The sequence below is a fragment of the Pelophylax lessonae genome, assembly GCF_965119305.1.
Source record: "Pelophylax lessonae genome assembly, chromosome: 2".
Lineage (NCBI taxonomy): Eukaryota > Metazoa > Chordata > Amphibia > Anura > Ranidae > Pelophylax > Pelophylax lessonae.
Genome location: NC_138769.1, coordinates 115374859 through 115396536, shown reverse-complemented (window position 1 = coordinate 115396536; position 21678 = coordinate 115374859). Strand labels below are relative to the sequence as shown.

General features: G+C 40.6%; 1 protein-coding gene across 4 annotated transcripts in view; it reads left to right on the top strand.

The window, feature by feature from the left end:
* ITGAE (integrin subunit alpha E) overlaps nucleotides 1-21352 on the top strand; it is a 146889-nt gene extending 125537 nt beyond the window's left edge. For all 4 annotated transcript variants that reach the window (XM_082245840.1, XM_082245838.1, XM_082245839.1 and 1 more), the window contains 9 exons: nucleotides 613-692; nucleotides 2692-2769; nucleotides 8107-8179; nucleotides 8701-8808; nucleotides 10528-10590; nucleotides 10971-11072; nucleotides 14835-14930; nucleotides 18889-18999; nucleotides 21159-21352. In XM_082245840.1, coding sequence (XP_082101966.1) covers nucleotides 613-692; nucleotides 2692-2769; nucleotides 8107-8179; nucleotides 8701-8808; nucleotides 10528-10590; nucleotides 10971-11072; nucleotides 14835-14930; nucleotides 18889-18999; nucleotides 21159-21209 — 762 coding nt within the window. In that variant the 3' untranslated portion in view covers nucleotides 21210-21352. The remainder of the gene's footprint in view (nucleotides 1-612; nucleotides 693-2691; nucleotides 2770-8106; nucleotides 8180-8700; nucleotides 8809-10527; nucleotides 10591-10970; nucleotides 11073-14834; nucleotides 14931-18888; nucleotides 19000-21158) is intronic.
* Nucleotides 21353-21678: the final 326 nt, after the last annotated feature.

Sequence of the window (21678 nt, the reverse complement as noted above, 5' to 3'; positions counted from 1 at the left end):
TCAGCTTAATGATGATACTTGCTTTTCTGCAATGAGGGAAAGAGGGAAACATCCATCAGTCAAAGTTAAGGCTAGTCCAATCATTATTATGAGTTTGACATTTTTTAGCACGTGTGTGCTGATAAGTATTAAAACTAGCCACAGGCGGGGAACTAGCTTTTTCATACCAAAGTCAGCATTTTCGGCTTCTATAAATATTTCCTGTCAGGTGTACTTTAAAGGAAACCTTCATTAGCTTGTAAAAGTAAAGCTAACATTGACAATGTATAGCAAGAGTGCCAGGATGTCTCCTACTGTCTGTCTCTCTACTACCCCCCAAAAAATAATTTCTCTTGGTATGGGGTACAAATCCCACAGCTTCCCACAATGCAGTGTTTGGTGCCTGACAGACTGATTGCCAGATCTAGGCATTGTCTCATGGGGGAGGGGAGCTTTCCTGGCTCTATCCTGGACTGGCAGATTTAAGGACTTAGCAGTGCTTTGAAGGTAGGAACAGATACCTTAGTGTTGTTGCTATATATTGTCACACAGTTTGCTCTATTAAACCTAATAAAGGTTTACTTTAAATTACTTCTTTAAAATACAATTTGTAATTTTTCACATATTTTATAGGAGACATTTGACATCATCTGGCAACTGAGTGAAGAAAAGTTTTCAGCAGCTGAAGCAATCATTTATTCTACAGTTAGCAAGTAAGTGGACTTAAACCATTTAATCTTCTGCTGGTGGTGCGGGTCCTGTAAGAAAAAATGTACTTTAGGCGGTACATACAGATAAGAGGTCAGAGAATGTTGGGCAACACATTTTTCATAAACTTCTTTGTAGCACGTGAAAGCTCCTTGCCTTTACTGAGTAGTATGGAGCCTCCATTACTGACTTCTCCTGAAAATTATTTTTCCCTGCCATTTTGATCAAATAGCTTCAGCACCTTCTGAGCCCTGACCAGGAACAAGTATGAAGATAAGGAGGTATTACTTTCTAACATTCATGCTTTTTCAAGGTCAGTGACTACCAAAGTACTGAAGCCAGGGACAATAAGGAAACTATCATTTTCGGAAATAAGGTGAGCAAAATATAGCATATTTGGCGATACATACATACCTCTCTGTGCTACCATACAATGGGTTTGAATCATTTGGGGAATTTGTATTTTAAGAGATGAACCCCAAAAACAGATCATCTGATGTCTGTCATGTTCTACCTATAGTGTTATGAGGCCTTGAGTGCTGTGAACTTGATCAAAGGTGAAAAGGCCTTCCTGCCACCAGGACTTGGTAACAAAAACAATGGTGTGCCCATCTGGCAAAAGTGGCCCAGTTTAAGAATGGCCATCTGCATAATGGCTCTAGAAATGTACTGTTTCTATCTGTGAAGCAAAATACTATCAGCTTCACTGCCACAGATGCATTGTGCATTCAGGTTGGTCAAATATGAAAACTCTATGCAGATTTGTAAACTACCCTCCTGTTCAGAGCAGGGCAGTAACAGCCATATCTTTACCATACAAGTTACACTCAGAAGAACATGATGGGCTATTTTTAATTCAATATTTAGGACTGGCAACACAATTATTGTTTGTGACAGACAGTTACATTTTGAGGCTAATTTACTAAAGCATTTGAGAATCTTTACTAAATATATTGTGTAAAGATTCACTTTAATTATCCAATCATGAAAAAATGAAAATTCATGTGTTTATTCCAGTGTGGTCTTGATGGTTAAGAAGTTAGATGGTTAGAAGAAGATGGTCAAATCTGGATAGATGGTCAGGGTTGATTCATTGACACCAGACTCTGAGAAATTTGTCATGGGAATTTGCCAAAATATCTATCAGCTTTTCATTGATTATGATGTCATTCATATGATTTTTTTACTACATCAAAGCTAAGGGTAGGAGCTTTCCATGTCCTTCCAAAAAAGGTGTGAAACTAGTTGACAATCCAAGCAGAAGTGGGGGGGGGGGGGTCAGTCAGTTTGTGAAGAGCTTCATATGGGTTTTCTTGAGGTTAGAGTGAAATAATGTATGCAGTAGAACATAGACTACTCATCCACCCATCCATTCATCAATAGTCTGCTCACCCTTGGACAAGACCACCAAATATGCCCCATCGTTCTGGTTTAGGCAAAGCCACAAAACCACAATGGCAGTTGATTTGGAACAATGCGTGCTAGGCAGGCTGGAGAATAGTACCCAACAGGACAATATTTTGTATGCATTTTCTAGGATTAAAATATTTTTGGAGCATTTAGAAATGGTCTGTGTCAAAGCCTGCCAGTCCTTAGCCCAATGCCATTCCCAGCACACTTTCTCAGTTTTGTTGATAATCACGTACCAGGGGTTTTCTGTGGGAGACAGGAGGAAAATACCAGTGAAATAATGCCCGAGAAGTACGGGCGTGATTTGCAGATGCTTTCAAAGGGCGTTTGACTGAAAGGAGGTAACTGGGTGTGAAGTAATCGAATAACAGAATTTTCATGTTATATGTAACATAAATAATATATGTTAATTATGTTTTTTTTTTCTTTAGTTTAGGAAATGTTTATTGATCACTTTCTGCTGTAACAAACACTGTAACATCCACTGTAACTGTGTGACCCATAAAGCTTCTTTGTCCAATAAATGTTTATAACTGCACAATTCAATTACAGTCAGAATACATTCCTAATGCAGTGTGATTTTCTGAATTTTAGCATGAACGGCATCTCTGCACCAATAATTCAAGAGAGGACACTCCTGGTGAAACACCTCCTAAATTCAGTTCTAACTGTGTAAGTCACCGCTTTTCGTCCCAAATGGCTTTCTGAATTGATGAATTACCAGCATAGCTTACAGAAATGAAAACAAGCTTGAGTTACTACAATGGTTGTCTTTTCTAAATGCAAACATAGCTTAGCATTAAGGTTAAAGAGGAACTGCAGTCTTCTCACATAATGTGATTCTGTACTTGCCAAATATGCTGCAGAAATCTCCCTCCACTGAGTCTGGCTGCAGTCATTTTAACTGTGGGCAGCTGAAGCTGCTGCCTGTTCACTTCCTGGATTTACACAGACACAGACACACACACACACACACACACACACATATATATATATATATATATATATATATATATATATATACTGTATCTCACAAAAGTGAGTACCCTCTCACATTTTTGTAAATATTATATTATACCTTTTCATGTGACAACACTGAAGAAATGACACTGCTGTCCCCTCAAAATAACTCAACACACAGCCATTAATGTCTAAACCGCTGGCAACAAAAGTGAGTACACCCCTAACTGAAAATGTGCAAATTGGGCCCAAAGTGTCAATATTTTGTTTGACCACAATTATTTTCCGCACTGCCTTAACCCTCTTGGGCATGGAGTTCACCAGAGCTTCACAGGTTGCCACTGGAGTCCTCTTCCACTCCTCCATGAGGACATCATGGAGCTGGCAGATGTTGGAGACCTTGCGCTCCTCCACCTTCTGTTTGAGGATACCCAACAGATGCTCAATAGGGTTTAGGTCTGGAGACCTTAGCTTCTTTAGCAAGGCAGTGGTCGTCTTGGAGGTGTGTTTGGCGTCATTGTCATGTTGGAATACTGCCCTGCAGCCCAGTCTCCGAAGGGAGGGGATCATGCTCTGGTTCAGTATGTTACAGTACATATTGGCATTCATGGTTTCCTCAATAAACTATAGCTCCCCAGTGCCGGCAGCACTCATGCAGCCCCAGACCATGACACTCTCACCAACATGCTTGACTGTAGGCAAGACACACTTGTCTTTGTACTTCTCATCTGGTTGCCGCCACACACGCTTGACACCATCTGAACCAAATACGTTCATCTTGATCTCATCAGACCACAGGACTTGGTTTCTGTAATCCATGTCCATAGTCTGCTTGTCTTCTGCAAACTGTTTGTGGGCTTTCTTATGCATCGTCTTTAGAAGAGGCTTCCTTCTGGGACAACAGCCATGCAGACCAATTTGATGCAGTATGGTCTGAGCACTGACAGGCTGACCCACCACCCCTTCAACCTCTGCAGCAATGCTGGAAGCACTTATAGGTCTATTTCGCACAAACAACTTCTAGATATGACACTGAGCACGTGCACTCTACTCCTTTGGTCGACCATGGCGAGGCCTGTTCTGAGTGGAACCTGTCCTGTTAAACCGCTGTATGGTCTTGTCCACCATGCTGCAGCTCAGTTTTAGGGTCTTGGAAATCTTCTTATAGCCTAAGCCATCTTAATGTAGAGCAACAATTCTTTTTTTTGGCCCTTAGAGTGTTCTTTTCCATAAGGTGCAATGTTGAACTTCCAGTGACCAGTATGAGAGAGTGAGAACGATAACATCAAATTGAACATACCTGCTCTCCATTCACACCTGAGACCTTGCAACACTAATGAGTCACATGACACTGGGGAGGAAAAATGGCTAATTGGGCCCAATTTAGACATTTTAACTTATTAGTTATTTTTAGAGGACAGCAAATTGTCACTGTTATACAAGCTCTGTACACTAACTACTTTACATTGTAGCAAAGTGTAATTTCTTCAGTGTTGTCACATGAAAAGATATAATAAAGTATTTACAAAAATCTGAGGGGTGTACTCACTTTTGTGAGATACTATATATATATATATATATACACACACAGACACACTCATACACATATATACAGGCAGACACACTCACACCACTGCTTGCCTCCTCGCCTCTCTTAATGAACACTCATAGATATCTGTAGTCTTCTGTTATCTCCACCCTCATCCAGCCACCTTCAGCTCTCCTTGGCTTTTCTCTGACTAATCCCTCCCTCCCTTGCTGGCAAACTCTCACGAGATTTAGAGAGAGAGAGAGAGCTGCGCATGATGTCATTAGCCTAGGCTTTTAACCAGACAAGAAAGAGGAAGTGGGCTGTATAAGGTATTTACTGGCAGGAAAAAAAAATGTTACTATCCAAAGTTAAAACAAGGACAGAAGATTTAATAGATGGAAAGATGAAAACATTACTGAAGAGCTGCTGTAAGTGTTAAGATCAGGTTAAGTGTTAAAAGTTGAGTTTAAAGGATATAACTTTTTAGTACATTTTAATTGAACTGCCCCTATTCTACCCCCAGAACACCACAAAGTTACATGCTCATTTATGTCAGATTTCCCTGTGCAGCTGGCTAGGGGCTGGAATCTTTATTTATTCTTATGGAGAGGGAGTCCATAATCCCAATGCAGGACAGTCTTTCTATAGGCTAGAACAGAGATTTGTCCACACATGTGTAGAACTAAAAGCTGCCAAGCTAGCTTAAAGTACAGTTAGCTTTTGGGGTCCCTTCAAACTTGATGCACATAATTTGTTTTGTTGAGGTACACTGTGTTAGGAAAGCACGATTATTTTCAATGGGCTGTACTGTATAACATCTCAATGCACCAAAAACTGCACTTGAAGCATTTTCTGCAATGTAGTGGGCCACAGGACACGGTAAGTACATTGTGGAGTGCTCAATCACAGGTGGCGTTGGCAGCTAGTGTATGCTAAGGTGCCATTGTAAATGAATGGCAACATAAAGCATTGCACATAGTACCATGCAGATATTAACTTTTACAAATCAGCTTTACCTTTTGGGGGAGATTGGCTGCCATGATGCTTCAGTACTTTGATTAACAAAAATGCAATTTTCCTGATTTGCATACTTGATGAAGGTCTGTGACTGGGGAGCCATGGTGGCAATATCAGCATTCCTCCAAGGACAGATTTATTTTAAGGGGTACATAAAGCTTACAGGTCAGAGAATTTGAGGCAACATATTTTTTTTATAAGCTTCTTTCTAACACCGGAAAGCTCCTTGACTGTACTGAAAGTATGGAAGCCTCCATTACTGACTTATTAGCCCTGCAAATAGCCAGAAATGTATAACAAGTTTTGCTCCCTATAAACTTTACTAGGGTTCACTGCTTTCGCACACTTCGAACGCAAGATTTGCAAAACAGTTTGTGAACAGATCAGGCAGATTCACTCATCCATAGTGGGAAGCAGGGCATTATACACTGTTCAAAACAAAATTAAAGGAACACTCTGAAAACACATGACATCTTAAAGGTGAAAAATGATATCATGCTGGATATCTAAACTGATATGGACTGGGTAATGTGTTAGGAAGGAAAGGATGCCACATCGTTTGATGGAAATTAAAATGATCACCCTACAAAGGGCTAAATTCAAACACCCCGAAAATCAAAGTGAAAAAATTACTTAGCAGGCTGGTCCATTTTGCTGAAATTTCATTGCAGCAATTCAAAATGGAACTCAGTAGTTTGTATGGCCCCCCATGTGCTTGTATGCATGTCTGACAACGCTCCTAATGAGACGACAGATGGTGTCCTGGGGTAATTCCTCTCAGATCTGGACCAGGACATCACTGAACTCCTAAACAGAATGAGGTGCATCCTGGCCATGTCGGATATACTGAAACATAATGTCCCAGTGGTATTCTATTGGATTTAGGTCAGGCAAGCGTGGGGGTCATTTAATGGTATAAATTCCTTCACTTTTCCAGGAACTGGCTGCATACTCTCGCCACATGAGGCCGAGCATTGTCGTGCGACAGGAGGAACCCAGGACCCACTGCACCAGGGTAGGGTCTAACAATGGGTGCAATGATTTCATCACGATACCTAATGGCAGTCAGGGTGCCATTGTTTGGCCTGTAGAGGTCTGTGCGTTCCTCCATGGATATGCCTCCCCAGACCTTCACTCTCCCACCACCAAACCGGTCATGCTGAACAATGTTACAAGCAGAATAACATTGTCCACGGCTTCTCTAGGCCCTTTCACCTCTGTCACATGTGCTCAGGGTGAACCTGCTCTCATCAGTGAAAAGCACAGGGCACCAGTGGCAGACCTGCCAATTCTGGTGTTTAATGGAAAATGCCAATCGAGCTCCACGGTGTTGGGCCCACTAGAGGAGTCGGACCCTAAGGCCACCCTCATGAAGTCTGTTTCTGAGTGTTTGATCAGAGACATTCACACCAGTGGCTGGCTGGAGATCATTTTGTAGAGCTCTGGCAGTGCTCATCCTGTTCTTCCTTGCACAAAGGAGCAGATTCTGGTTCTCCTCCATGCTCTTGAGAATGTGCTGGGAGACACAGCAAACCTTCTGGCAATGGCACGTATTGATGTGCCATTCTGGAAGAGTTGGACTGCCTGTGCAACCTCTATAGGGTCCAGGTATCGCCTCATGCTATCAGTAGTGACACTGACCCTAGCCAAATGCAGAACTAGTGAAAAACAGTCAGAAAAGATGAGCAGGGAAAAAATGTCATGTCCTCCACCTGTAAAACAATTCCTATTTTGGAAGCTGTCTTTTTGTTGCCCATCTAGTGCACCTGTTAATATCATTAACACCAAAGCAGCTAAAACCGATTAACAACCCCCTCTGCTACTTAACTGACCAGATCAATATCCCAGGAGATTTATTGACTTGATGCTATACTCTGATTAAAAAGTGTTCCTTTTATTTTTTGAGCAGTGAATAATAAGTGCTATGGAGTGAAAAAAATTAGATATTGTATTTATTATTACTTGAACTAGTTTTACTGAGGAATATTTCTAATTCTGAGTGCAAATGCATGTAGAAATAGGTAAAGGTCAGTGCAGCAAGGCTAATATTATCTGTATAGTATTTAATTTAGCTTTCGAAATGCATACAATTAAAGATAAAAATGTGAGCCTAAAATTCAGAAGGAATTTAATCTTAGAATAGTTTTTAAAGCCTAATTCCCCTAAATGTTTCTATTTTAGCTTTGAATAACTGGGACAAGAAGGCACAAATGGGAGGAAAAAAAAAAACATTTTCAGAAGTTGTCTTCTCTCCGTACTGTACTAAAAATATATTTTGCTCCTGTCTGTTTTCCATTGGTATGTCCTGGCAAGAAGTTAGGAGACATCTCTCCAAAACGGACAGAAACAGCAAAACCAACTTGCAAAAGTCTATAAACCTTTCCTGCTCCAATTAAAACATAATAAGAAGTTGGGCTTTAATTAGGAAGTAACATGCTGCTTTACTGCTAACAGACTAAAATTGTAGTATCTGTTCATAATATTTTGTACTTCTGGTCCAGGCATCCCAATGCACTTTATGTGAGGATCCCTCCTGAGCCAAACAACATTGAGAAAATCGAGTACACTTTTAATGTAAGTATCTGCAGATCTACTGTGTGTTAAGCCCCGTACACACGTACCGAATGTCGGCCGAACGATCGGCCGTCTTTTGTCCGGTGCTGTCCTGTCGGTTGAAAAGTGCTAAAGACTGCACACAAATTTTGTCGGCCAACAACAGCCGACTGCAGAAGTGATGTCATGTGATGGTTAACTTTCCGTGTGTTTTTTCTTCTCTGAGCATGCCCAGTCTTGCTCATCTGCTGTTTGTCGGCCGAATTCTGTACTAACTGAGGAACAATCGGCCGTTCTGGTGTGCAGGTTTTAAAGCCTGCACACCAGATTCTGTTCGGCCGAAAAGTCGCAGTCGGTTGTCGGAAGCATCATACTAACAAGCCGACAATCGGCCGATCGGTCTGTGGCCGAATATTTACGGCCGACAATCGCTACCTGTGTGTTACGGGCCTTTAGAATGGAAAATGGTTTGATTTGTTTATTGGCATTTACTGTGTACTGTGGCATGCTACTTATACATGTAACAAATCATTTTTTCACAGATCAATGGAGAAAATCAGTACGGCGCTGAACTTAGCTTAGAGCTGCAGATCCCCATTAACATTAAAAGTAAAAAAATTTCTGTTATAACTTTGACTGAGAAAACTCAGGTGAGTATAAGGAAATAGGCTTTTCTTAACCCCTACAGTAATGTATGAAGTTTCAGTTAGACAGCTGCAGTCAAAAAGTGAGCAGCCACCACTGGGCCTTCTTATTGGTAAGCCCATGCTCTTTAAAGCCTAAGTGCAGTCAAAATAAGAAACACAAAGATACGCACAAGGGACATAACTTAACAGTCAGTAGGATGTGTCCCTTGTGCTGGTGCCACTTCTGTTAAGTGAAATCTTCCTCTATCCATGCCCCCCCATCCCCCATCCCCCATCCCCACCGCAGTAATCTTCTTGTGTAGCAGGGGATAAAATAACTAACTCGTCACAGGGCCTCTTTAAAGGATAAGTTCACCTTTTCAAAAAAAAATAATAATAAATGCACATCTTTTTCAAAGGTAAAAAATGTCCATGTATATGTACATATATATATATATATATATATATATATATATATATATGTATATATATATATATATATATATATATATATATATATATATATATATTTTTTTTTATTGGGAGCCTGTAAAGCATTGCACCTGCGATCAGCAGATTGCGGGCACATTGCAGGGCTCTTGCAGACTCTGCATGTAAGCTGTCTGCTCGTACCTGGTATGGGCAGGCAGTTACACACTGTCAGGAAGCTTCAATAAGCTCCTAGAGCACTTAACAGTTTCCCGTTCAGAGAACTCTGTGAATGAATGACGTAGCTGTCATTCATTCACAGAGATCACCAGCCTGCTGCCACAGCAGTACTCAGGATGGGAGGCATGCAGGGGCAGCTGCAGTAGTGTTACATGTTACACCTTAAATATGTGTGTAACATGCAATGAAAGGTGAACTTATCCCATAAGAGTGCCCAACTATGCCTGCCCTTTCTGCCCAGCTCTACAATTCAAAGAAACCATATTACAGCTTCCATGAATGAAACATGATTTATAAATTGAGGGGATGGAGCTATCAATTATCTGTCTGTCCTCCATTTATAGATTCTGTTTCATTCATAGAAAGTGCAGTACCAGCTTGGATTGAGGAGTACTTCACTTAAAAAGGAGCACAAGGGACACATCTTACTGACTGACAGTTATGCCCCTTGTGTTGATATTTGTGTGTTTTTATTTTGATTGCATTTAGGATTTAAGTTGTATCGCTGTGCAAGATCATTTTTTTTTATCTTAAGATATAGTGGAAAAGGGTCCCTCTGTCAAGTTGTTCTTGCTGTCTGTATCCCCTTGGGGAAGATTCACCCCTCTATTTGTACTGGTGGTCATTGACATTGAGAAAGGAAATAAAGGGAAATTCAAAATTGTAGAGTTGCCATCAGAACAAAAGGTGAGGGAAATTATCCAATGGGGACAACTAAGAGTGTAATTGCCCTCACTTTGGGAGATCTTTTCTAACTTCCTGTTGCAGCTTTGGGACAGGAAGTGAAGATACATTTCCCCAATGGCACACAGAAAAAAAAAATACTGAAAGGAGGTGTAATACTTCCCTAATCTATAGTTTTGGCTGTACATATACTCTAAAAACTGTATCATGGATGCACACAGTATAAGAATTTTTTAATAGAAATTTTATGTAAGCATTAAAAACAAACATAAAAGACCATTTTTTTAACGTTCAAAGAATGAAAATAAAATCAACCAAATATCTCTATATCTTTCATAAGATTTCTATTTATGTCTTGCTTTTTTTAATAAATACATTTTGTTTTCATAGAACTCAACTCTGTGTAACCTCGAAAACCGGGAATGCAGATGTAGAAATGCGTCCAGAAAATATGTGAGTGTTTCATAAATAATTACAGTTTTTAAAGGAAACCTGTATTGAAGGCAAACATGGCCATATGGGAATGCTTATCACTTGGCTTTCTCTGGCTTCTGTACTTTTTGAGTCACTGACCTGGAACAAGCCCACAGAAGAGCATACTGCATTTTCTCCATATAGGTTTCCTGTAAAATTCTACTGAAATTATGGAACTAAAATATTGACTAAGGGACATTTTTCAATGTTTTTTATGAGCCAGCCTTCCCCAGACACTGTGTAGAACTGTACAGATAATGCACTGGCTTCAAGACTGCAACATTTCATGCTACTATACTTTCTGAAGTGTGCATTGGCATTGTGTAAAAAAAGATTTCCATTCTCTCTTTTTTGGGTAGAAAGAGGAAATTCTAACATGTCTGGCTGTCCGATGCAACATCTCTTCAATGCCCGTGGAGATAACAGTTACAGCCGAGCTTTTCTTACAGACCCTGCAGAAGGTAACAATTTAATCAGTCTTTGTATGCAGAACTTGTTTGTCGATATACAGGAACAATATTTATCAATCATTCAGCCAGTCAGATCTTTCATTTAGGGAATTTTATTTTACAAGGTGTGATACATACCACTGCTGATGCTCTTTTCACTTTAGGTGGCACATGGCAGGTATAGGAGTATGTATATGTAAGGCTTATGAGAAAGTATGCTGGGGAGTTAGCTACCAGCCTCAAGAGGAGCATTATTATTTAACCAGCTGAGTGAACGTGCAGTATATACAATACATCTATACCTTTCAGAAGCCATTTTGCAGGTGGCAAAGTGGTGTCCAAATTGGGATTATCTTAATGGGAGCTCTCGTAAGTAATGCGCGGAAGTCAGGAAGGTCTGTGAAAATGTAAGCAGCTGTATAACAATCTGACAAATGTCAGATCTTGATGTTTTGGTCACCGCAATGCCACACCTCCCAACAAGTCACGTGTACTAAGCTTAGCACATGCATTTACTTAGTCCGTGCATTTTGGGATCACCATTTACAGGGTTTTGGCAGATCAGAACTACTTGACATTACTGGTATGTAGATTAAAACAACAACATCAGAAAGAGGGTGCCTGGGTCAGTGTGATAGTGAAAACAAGTAACACTTTATTTAGATACACTACATCAAAGGCCCCCCCCTGTCCTGAACTAGTCTCTTGCTAGCTCTGTGAGAGCAGATGTGACAGCTGGAGACGCAGCCAGTTATACACATCAATAAGGTGGGTCTGAGCTTTTCCCACAGCGGTCTTCTCATCCAATCCAACGCCTGGCTGCTTAAAGAGGTTGTAAACCTCCGATTCTTTTTTTTTTTAAACGAACACCTGAAATAAAAACACATAATGAGCTAGTATGCATCGCATACTAGCTCATTATGAAATACTTACCTAAGAACGAAGCCCCCGCAGTGCCGACCGTTTACCTATCCATGGGCGACATGTCCTGTCGCCCTTCTTCCGGGTTTGCGGCATCCGGCCATCTGATTGGCTGGAGCCGCGATGACGTCACTCCTGCGCATGCGCGTGGGAAACGACGGTAACGGCACAGGGCTCTGAAGGAACGGCACGAGCGGCCATTCCTTCAGAGCGCATGCGCCAGTGATGTCACTGGCTGCATGCCAAGTAAATATCTCCTAAACGGTGCATGTTTAGGAGATATTTACAGTACCTATAGGTAAGCCTTAATATAGGCTTACCTATAGGTACAAGTTGTAGAGGAGGGTTTACTTCCTCTTTAAATGGAGATCCACATCTATCCTGTGTGCAGCTTGCAAGATAATTTGATGTAAGAGTATCTGAATAAAGTGTTACATGTTTTTATTATCACATTGACCCAGTCGCCCTCTTTCTGCTGTTTTTGTTTGAGTCTGAGGGAATTGCCATTTCCTGCTGAGGAGCTGCCCCCCCCCCCCCCCCAGTTATTGATCCCTTATGGCCCACTTTATAACTGTCAGTGAGTGCTGACTCACACACTACCTGCAAGTTCTGTGTGATATATAGCTGGTATGTAGATTACATTGTGCAACTACTGCAAAAATGTAATTTTTTAATACATTTTACATAATAATTGCAAACCCTTATAATCTTACTGGGTTACATTTTTTATGTGTCTGCGAAACTGTCTGTGTTGCTCAGCTATTTAGATCCTTACATTAAGTACCAAACTTAACCCCCCCCCTGCCCCAGCGTCAGAACGGGAGAATTTGAACAGCAAGCCTAATTCTTCATCCAGTGAACATGTGCATCAAGTAACATGCAGTGCATTTTGTTGTCTTTATGGGGCCATATAGACACTCCTAGTAGGTAGCTAAAAGATTTATAGAATATTAAGAACTGGTTGACTATTACAAGTATTCATGCAATTAGAAAATTAAAACATTGTGCTGCACTGTGCCCCCCCCCCCAATAAATATAAATCCATATATCAACTTTAAGTACACACTTGAATTTTAAGGATAATCCACACTAAACTCTGAACTTTGAAGCCACAATGCAAGTAACTCACACTGGGTACAGGGCCATCCTGCTGCTCCTCCCCATGCAATCAGACCATTAAAGATTAATTCAAGGCAGATTTAAAAAAAAAAAATGATTTAATGCAATTAAATAAAAATTCAATACCATTAAGCACATTTTACATAGAAATGGCTAAAATTAGTCGGACCGGCTTCTTGATAATGAAAGCAGTGGACCATAGCTACACAATGTGTGTCAGCACAGCTGCTTGTCTTGGTCAGGGTCATGATCTGACAGGGTGCTAACTGCTGTCACCCCATAACAGGAAGTGCCTAAAGAAATACCTTTAATGCAGCATCATCCAGTATTATTTTAGTTAAGGCTGCAGATTTTAAAAGATTGAAAACAACTATTGAAACTACATCAGCATACATTTTATATGAGAGTTTAGTAATTGGGTCTACATTTTTTTTAAAGATCTGTGCATAGCCAGTTTCCTCCAACACTCCAAAGACATGCTGGTAGGTTAATTGGCTCCTGTCTAAATTGGGAGGAATTTAGGGACCTTGGTTTTAGACTGTAAGCTCCTTGAGGGAAAGGACTGATGTGAATGTACAATATATATGTAAAGCATTGTGTAAATTGACAACGCTATACAGTGGCGTAGCGTGGGTTGTCAGCACCCGGGGCAAGGCAAGTAATTTGCGCCCCCTAACCCGTGGGATTTTAGCACTCGAGTCTCTTCCACTAGATTAGTTATAGAAAACCTTACCCCCTAAGCACATGTATTGTTTGTTATGAAAATACTGATGCAATTCATTGCAGAGAGACCAGCGTGCCCCCTTTCAATGCAGAGAGACCAGCGTGCCCCCTTTCAATGCAGAGAGACCAGTGTGTCCTCTTTCAATGCAGAATGACCAGCGTGCCCCCTTTCAATGCAGAATGACCAGCGTGCCCCCTTTCAATGCAGAATGACCAGCGGGCCCCCTTTCATTGCAGAATGACCCCCGCATGTGCGTTACAGGACAGGACGCATGGATGGGGGGCGGCGCCCCTGCGCCCCCAACGCACCAGCCGCCACTGCTGCTGACTCTGTGACAGCGCCAGGCTCCTGACTCACTCGCTGCTAAACTGACTGAGCTGTGAGGAGAGGCGGCATAGGCGGGCTTGGCTTGCAATGCCACCCCAACCTACACCAATGGACAGGTGAGGCACAGTCCAGCCCCCCCCCCCCCGCCCCGCCATTTTCAGCCATAGGGCGGCCGCGCTGGAAATCTCCCAGCCTAAAAATGGAGGCAGCCGCAGACAGTATGTGAACTGTGTATGTCCAAGTCAGACAGAGTGACACTGCGGATGCGCCCCCCCCCCCAGATGTTGCGCCCGGTGCGGCCGGCCCCCCCTGCACCCCCCACGCTACGCCACTGATGCTATATAAGTACCTGCAATAATAATATTTGACATTCAATTATTCTGATTTAGCAGCATACAGTGGTAATTTAAAAAAAAAAACATTTTTAACTAAATTCTTGCGTTTTACATATTTAAAATTCAATGTATTTTTTTTTTTTTTTTTGTGAGTGCACAGCGTGGCAATCTTTTTACTTTCAACTTCTCTTTTAACACAAGTGCCCTTCCTACATTTCTGGAAGCTGCTTTCAACTAATGTGGACTTTAATTGCATTGTCACACCCTATAAACAATAAAAGTCAATACTCTTATAAAACTATGCAAGTTATATTACTGTGGCAAATAATAACTTTTTTTGTTTTTTAGTTAGTAGAAGACACACAGGAACTAAACATTACTGGTGAACTTCTGTATGACAAACACTTATTTGTAAATATAAAGGACCCAGAACTCCGTACACAGGTGAGATTAATAATTGTCTGTTCTTCCTTGTTCCTTCCATCCTTCCAATTAGGTTTAAGCCAAAACATCTTTTATGATAAAAAGTTAATATTCTGTGCATTAACTGCATCAGGAACCAGGCATTGTTAGTTTTTAACATGGTGTTTTCGGTGCTAAAAATAAAGTAAATATAGCAATGAAAAAGCACCGTCTTATCCTATACCTACTACATAACCTGTTCCTAACACTTGCTCAGCAGGGAATCTGTCTACTGATCCCCACTGAGCAGGCAGATGACTGGTCCATGTCTGCTCCACTTATGCAGATCGGACACAGACACAGCCCACTTTCGTCTACTTGTGGTTGTATGTAAACAGATCATCTGTCCATTTATATCAGACTGCCATCCGTTCTGATTCACTAGACAGATGGGGAATGATCAATGGTCCGATCAGGTCTTCCTGAAAAACTGACAGGCGGATGAGATCGGTCTGCCCATGTGAAGGGGGAACTAAAAGTAGGACTATAGGCAAAACTTTTTTTTTTTTTCATATTGCATTGAGTAAGGGAGGGATATAACCCCTGTCACTTTGTTTTTTTTGTGTATTGAGAAGAAGTATCATCACTTCTTGTCCCATAGCCAAAACATGAGGTGAGAGAAAATCCCTGCAAACTAAAGGAATCTATTGGGGCCCCCTCCAGGTCACTAGAACTAGCGATTAGAATACTCCCCCTCTATTACACTCTGGCGACAATTCAAAATTTGGGATTTTTTTTTTTACTTTCACTTTTGATGATAACGGTAAAATGGACAAATAGAGAGGGTAGATGTCATTAACAGGGGCAGAGGTATCAAAAAGACCTAACAGGTGTTCTAATCCTGCTTCACTAACAAAAATGTTTTGCCTTTAGTTTTCTCATGGGGATTTTTGCGCACAGAGGCTGCAGGTTACTACAGTGCCCATATACCAGAAAATAGTGGCATTTGTCTGCATGAGCAGAAATCAGCCTTGCTCTGCAGGTCCCTGCAAGGTCCCAGAAATACCTGGCAGAGACCTGGGGTAGATCTGTGCACATGCTGGATTTTTGAAGATGGTGGCACAAGGAGGGGATCGAAGTGAAGGTGAAGTTACAATTTAACCTTGATCCCTATCCACCTCTCAACATTTAGGGACATATTTAGCAAGCAGTAAATGTAACTTTTATCTAACATTCACTTGGGATGAGTTAGTCACTGTTATTTAAAAGACATGCACCTGAAGGATTCACTGTTTTATAAATATCTATTAGAGTGTAACGAAAGCCTAAATGTGTTTTCTATAGTTTTTAGAGTTTTGTTTTTACAAAGTAGGGAAGGTTTTAAGCCCCTGGTTTTTATTGCTGTCTGTGATTGCAGTCGGAAGATTAATTTTCTCTGTTTGTCCTGGTAACCACTTTTACCAAGACTAAAAATTGGAGTAAGTCCAAACTTTTGAGTTGTCACCAGGAATTAATAGTGAGGAAATCTTTCAATGAGGACCCTTGCTCTAGTGACAGCTGAGCATTTCCGACATTTTGGAGAAATCTCCTCGCATTTCCTGCTTTGTCTACAGGACAGGGAGTGAAGGAAGATCTCCCCAATGTGATGCAGATGAAAAAAAATCCTGGCAGGGGTTTTAAAATTTGCATTAACATCATCATAGGGCCATCTGCAAGAACCTGGAAGAAACAAAATGGCCCCAGATGTTAGAAGAAGATTGTGCATGTTGGTCCTATTACAGCAACCCCTATAATTTGCACAGGAACTAAGAAGAAACCTCCCCAATGGGGACAATGACAACAGTGTAAACTTAACAGAGGTTCTAATGCTTTTATGCTCTTGCCAAACCATGTCCTCTTAGCACCAACCCTAACCTTAATCATTAAAATAACCCCTAACTGACACTGTCCACATATACCTTACTGGGTTCCAAAAATGTTGCCAATAAATGCATCCATTTAGGAGCTGAAGACATTCTGTGGCCAAACAGTTTTGGTTCTGGTGAACTTGTTTTTGCTTTTGTAAGTTGCCGTTTTTTTCAGGCAGATACAGGCAGTCCCCGGGTTACAAACAAGATAGGGACTGTAGGTTTGTTCTTAAGTCAAATTTGTTTTTAAGTCAGAACAGGTAAATTTTTTCAGTTTAGCTCCAGCCAAAAGAATAATTTTTAGTTTTTTTTGGATAGCATAGGGAAGGGTTAATACCCCTGTACTATTTGTTTTGCTGTCTGTACCTCTCACTTTCTGTCCCTATGATAACTGTATTTTGAAAATTTTGGGTTGTTGTGGAAACAAGGATTGGTGATAAAGCTTCAGTGGAGACATCTTTTTCCTATGAGAACTCTTACAGGAGTGAAATTCCATTCCTAAGGTTAGATTTCTCCTCACTTCCTGTTGTCTCCCTCTGTTTGTAAGTAGGAGTCGTTTGTAAGTCGGATGTTTGTAACCCGGGGACCGCCTGTATAAGCTTCTAATGAGCAATGTCTTGCTTGTGTTTACAACACACAGAAAACCTTTTGGAGCTTTGTTTCTGAACAAGGCATCCTTAAACAAAAAATCAGCCACAGGTACATTGGTGCACTTTTATGACTTGTGTGGAAGAGACAAAGGCTTAGTTCACAAAGCTAAAACAACAGGATAAGGTCTTTATTTTCATAAATGTGACAGTTTGTTTCAGTCCAATTAATCCAATGAAATTTGAAAACCAGTCACATGTGTGATATCCCCCTGATGAAGACACGTGGTCCCTTGTGTTGTCACGCGTAGGGGAGGGGCAAGAACAGACAGAATGCTACGCTGGTTGTTTCAGTGAGGCTGTCGGCTGCCACATAGCAAGTTGGGTGGCATTTTCCCACCACACCACCAAGATTGATTCCTGGATGGGAGGCTATTCAAAGCTGCTATAAAATGATGCACTTGAGCATCTTTAAATGTGAGTGAATATCTTTTTTTTTTTTTTTTTAAATATCTTTATTCCCTTAATAAATTATTTTTAAAAGAATGTCAGCACTATCTTGAGTCTCTTTCCTTTATATGATACACGTCTGATGGCTTATGGAAAGAGCTGCTGTATGTGAAGGATCCTTACCTGGGAGTACTAAACAGATCCCACTAAGCGCTGTCTGACTATAGCTTTATCGGATAGGCGCATGTCATAAGGTGAGCGCCCACTCACAAGGGGGGCACAGTTTGCTGTGATACTCTGTCACTGTTTCACCTCGGAAGCACTGGTCACTTTATGTGGCTTTATCATCCGCACTACCCAGCACTAGTGGCACTTTTTGGAAGAAGTTATTTCCATTCATTTTTGCACTAGTTCAACAGGAATAATTTGCACAATATGGACTTTGCCCATTTTACTTTTAGTGACTTTATTTTCGCACAATTTGGATTTGCACATGTTTATTAATAGTTTTATTTAGCACTGTTGGCACCTTTATAGAGGTTACTATCATACCGGCATTAGCTTGGTTAGATTCACATTATTGGATATCTCTACGCTTAAACATTTGTTTTTTCACATTGGGCACTTTATATTATAATATTTTATATTATATTATATATTTGTATTTTTTTTTTTTATGTACCTTTTTTAGCAGAAATTACAGTCTTCTATTTTTTATGAATATGTACATTGGAATTTTATTTATTTATGAATTGCTTTGAGATCATATTTTCAGGTTCACTATATATTTTTGCACAGCATTCTTTATTATATACACATGTGTGAAAATAAAGACCCTTCTTTGTGGAAAGGTTTGTGGATTGAGCCTATAAAATCTTACTAAACATCACTTATCTCTATGTATTACTAGAATCTAGTACCGATTGCTTTACTACGTATCTGGATATCTCGAAAAGGGCAGCAGTGATTTGGAAATACAATTGCATGTTGGCAGGAGGGCAAAGTATAACAGCCTTTATTTTATTAAGTAGCATTTTCTCCTTCTTATATTTCTAGTTGACGATTAATATTATTAAAGAAAAAGTGGTGAATATTTTGCCAGTAATCATTGGAAGTTCGATTGGGGGCATTGTGCTCCTAATGGTCATTGTTGTGATCCTTGTCAAGGTACGTTACTCTTAACAAACTAACACAATAAATTGGAATTTGTATGCTTGCTTTCAATTTTAGTGCAGTCAGCACTGCAAGGATTCTGATGTCACATGATGCCATGTGACGTCAGAGGGGGGCGGTGCCACAGAGTGACATAACCGGGTGGCCCCGCCCCTTGCCTATATAAGAGCTGTCAAGCAAAGAGAGAGCAGAGGGCGAGAGGCCTCCCAGGAGGCAGAAGCTTTTCTATTTTTTCTATTTTTTGGGTCCGGTGGGCGTTGTGATTGATGATGGATTTATATTGAGGGACACTTTTTTCTTTTTTAATAAAGGATTTGTTTCCTGTACCCAATACAAAATTCACATAGGGGGGTCGGGATCTGGGGGCCCCCTTTCTAAAAGGGGCTTCCAGATTCCGATAAGCCCCCCAACCGCAGAACCCCACAACCACAGCCCAGGGTTGTCGGGAAGAGGCCCTTGTCCCCATCAACATGGGGACAAGGTGCTTTGGGGTGGGTGGCGCAGAGCTCCCCTGCCCCAAAGCACCCACCTCCCCATGTTGAGGACATGTGACCTGGTCATGGTTCAGGGGGGGGGGGGCGCTCGCTCGCCCTCCCCTTTTCCTGACCTACCAGGCTGAATGCTCGGATAAGGTTCCGGTATGAATTTTGGGGAAGACCCCATGCCGTTTTTTTTTTACAGCACTTTTTTTTTTTTTTATTTAGCTGTCAGTGGGAAACCCATTGACAGCTGATGACTCATCGGTTGTCAAGGACGTGGCGGCCGGCTTCCCAGCCCAGTTCCATAATAACCAGCTCACAATGTGCCCTGATTGGGCAAAAGTGAAAATTGGAAAAACCTATGCGCTTGACCAGATACCAGATGTTATAGATAAAAATGAGTGGTAGATATAGAGTAATAAATAGGGAATAAAAGAAATTAGCAGGCAATTCTGTATAGTGTCACCACATACATAAATAGATAAAAGGCAGAAGAATCGGCGCTCAATTGATCCCCAATAAAACTTGATAAGAGAACTCACTTAAAATATACACATCAGTAATAAATAACAAAAATAAATATAAATATGTGACATCAAAATTATAGTGATGTGATAAAGTGCATATGTGCCAAAAGTGCATAAAAATGCATAAATAAGTGAGAACAGACTCCAACAGATAGCAGCAAAGAGCTATAACCAATAATAGCAAGCAAATGTCACTGTAAAAAAAGGGACAGTGAAATAGAGGTGCCAAGTGATGGTACACTAATCAAAGTCACCAATAGGATATGATCTGAGGTGAAAATAATCGATGAATACACAGTAAAAGAAAACCAATATAAACTGTGTCATAAATGAACTGTGACTGTATGGATTAATTTTAGCAAAAAGAGCAATTAGATTATCCCAATACTTAAAAAAGTGAAGGTAACAACACATAAAAGAGATAACGTAGGAGCAAATGTTCATGAATGATAATAAGTTCATAAAAAAATGAAAATTCCAAAAAAGTGCTGATGTGCAAAAATTGCTGAAAGTGCGGGAGACTGTGACCAATCACAGGGTGCGGGAAACTGCTTATCAGGTGATGGTGAGCATATATCCTAAGTGAGTGAAATGGCCGCTCACCTCCAAAACACTTGCTTGCTATTATTGGTTATAGCTCTTTGCTGCTATCTGTTGGAGTCTGTTCTCACTTATTTATGCATTTTTTTGCACTTTTGGCACGTATGCACTTTATCACATCACTATTATTTTGATGTCACATATTTATATTTATTTTTGTTATTTATTACTGATGTGTATATTTTAAGTGAGTTCTCTTATCAAGTTTTATTGGGGATCAATTGAGCGCCGATTTTTCTGCCTTTTACCTGATTGGGCAAAGTTTTGCCCATTCAGGGCACAGAATGCACTGTGCAGCGCTCAGTGCATTGCAGAGTGTTCGTCGGGATGAACAACCGGCTAACACCGGGTGTTCGGCAAATGGTCGAACAGGCAAATGTTCAGCCCAAACTCATGCTTGGGCTGAACCGTTCGCCCATCCCTACTAGCAATATACAGTATCTAGTGATATATTTACATTTAAATTACAATTTAGTTTTTATTTCTTTAATCATTGTATATTTGTAGTATTTTGTCATATAATTATATATTCTCTTTGTCTTTACAGTGTGGCTTCTTTAAGAGAAAATACAAAGCTTTTGACCAAAATGAGCACTGAGAAACATCACCAGATGAAATGTGCAACGTGAAGAAATATTTAAACGTTTATTAGACTATTCAATATACATAAAATGAGTGTAGCAACATATTCCCATTATTTTTTGCTGTTGGCCTAACAAAAAAGCCATATGGGTGTTACCTTAGGGGTCATGCCACACAAAACTGATTTTTTATGTTTTGTGGGTGCTCTCTTGGGCACTCTATTGATGAATTTTTCTCTTGCAATCCTGGCTCTGTACTTTTGCTGTGGCCATTCTGCCAAGGTCACGCTCCATTTTAGATTGTTTTAGGCTGCTTTAACACTGATGTGGTGCGGTTTGACCACACCGTGGAAGTAGCGTAGTGTACTCACGTGTTTGGAGTGGGTTAACTGTGCTTTCCCTTAGAGTTATATTTTGTCTGACGGCTTTGGTGCGTTTTCTGAAGTGCACCAAAACTCCTGCATGCTCCATCTTTGGTGTGCTTTC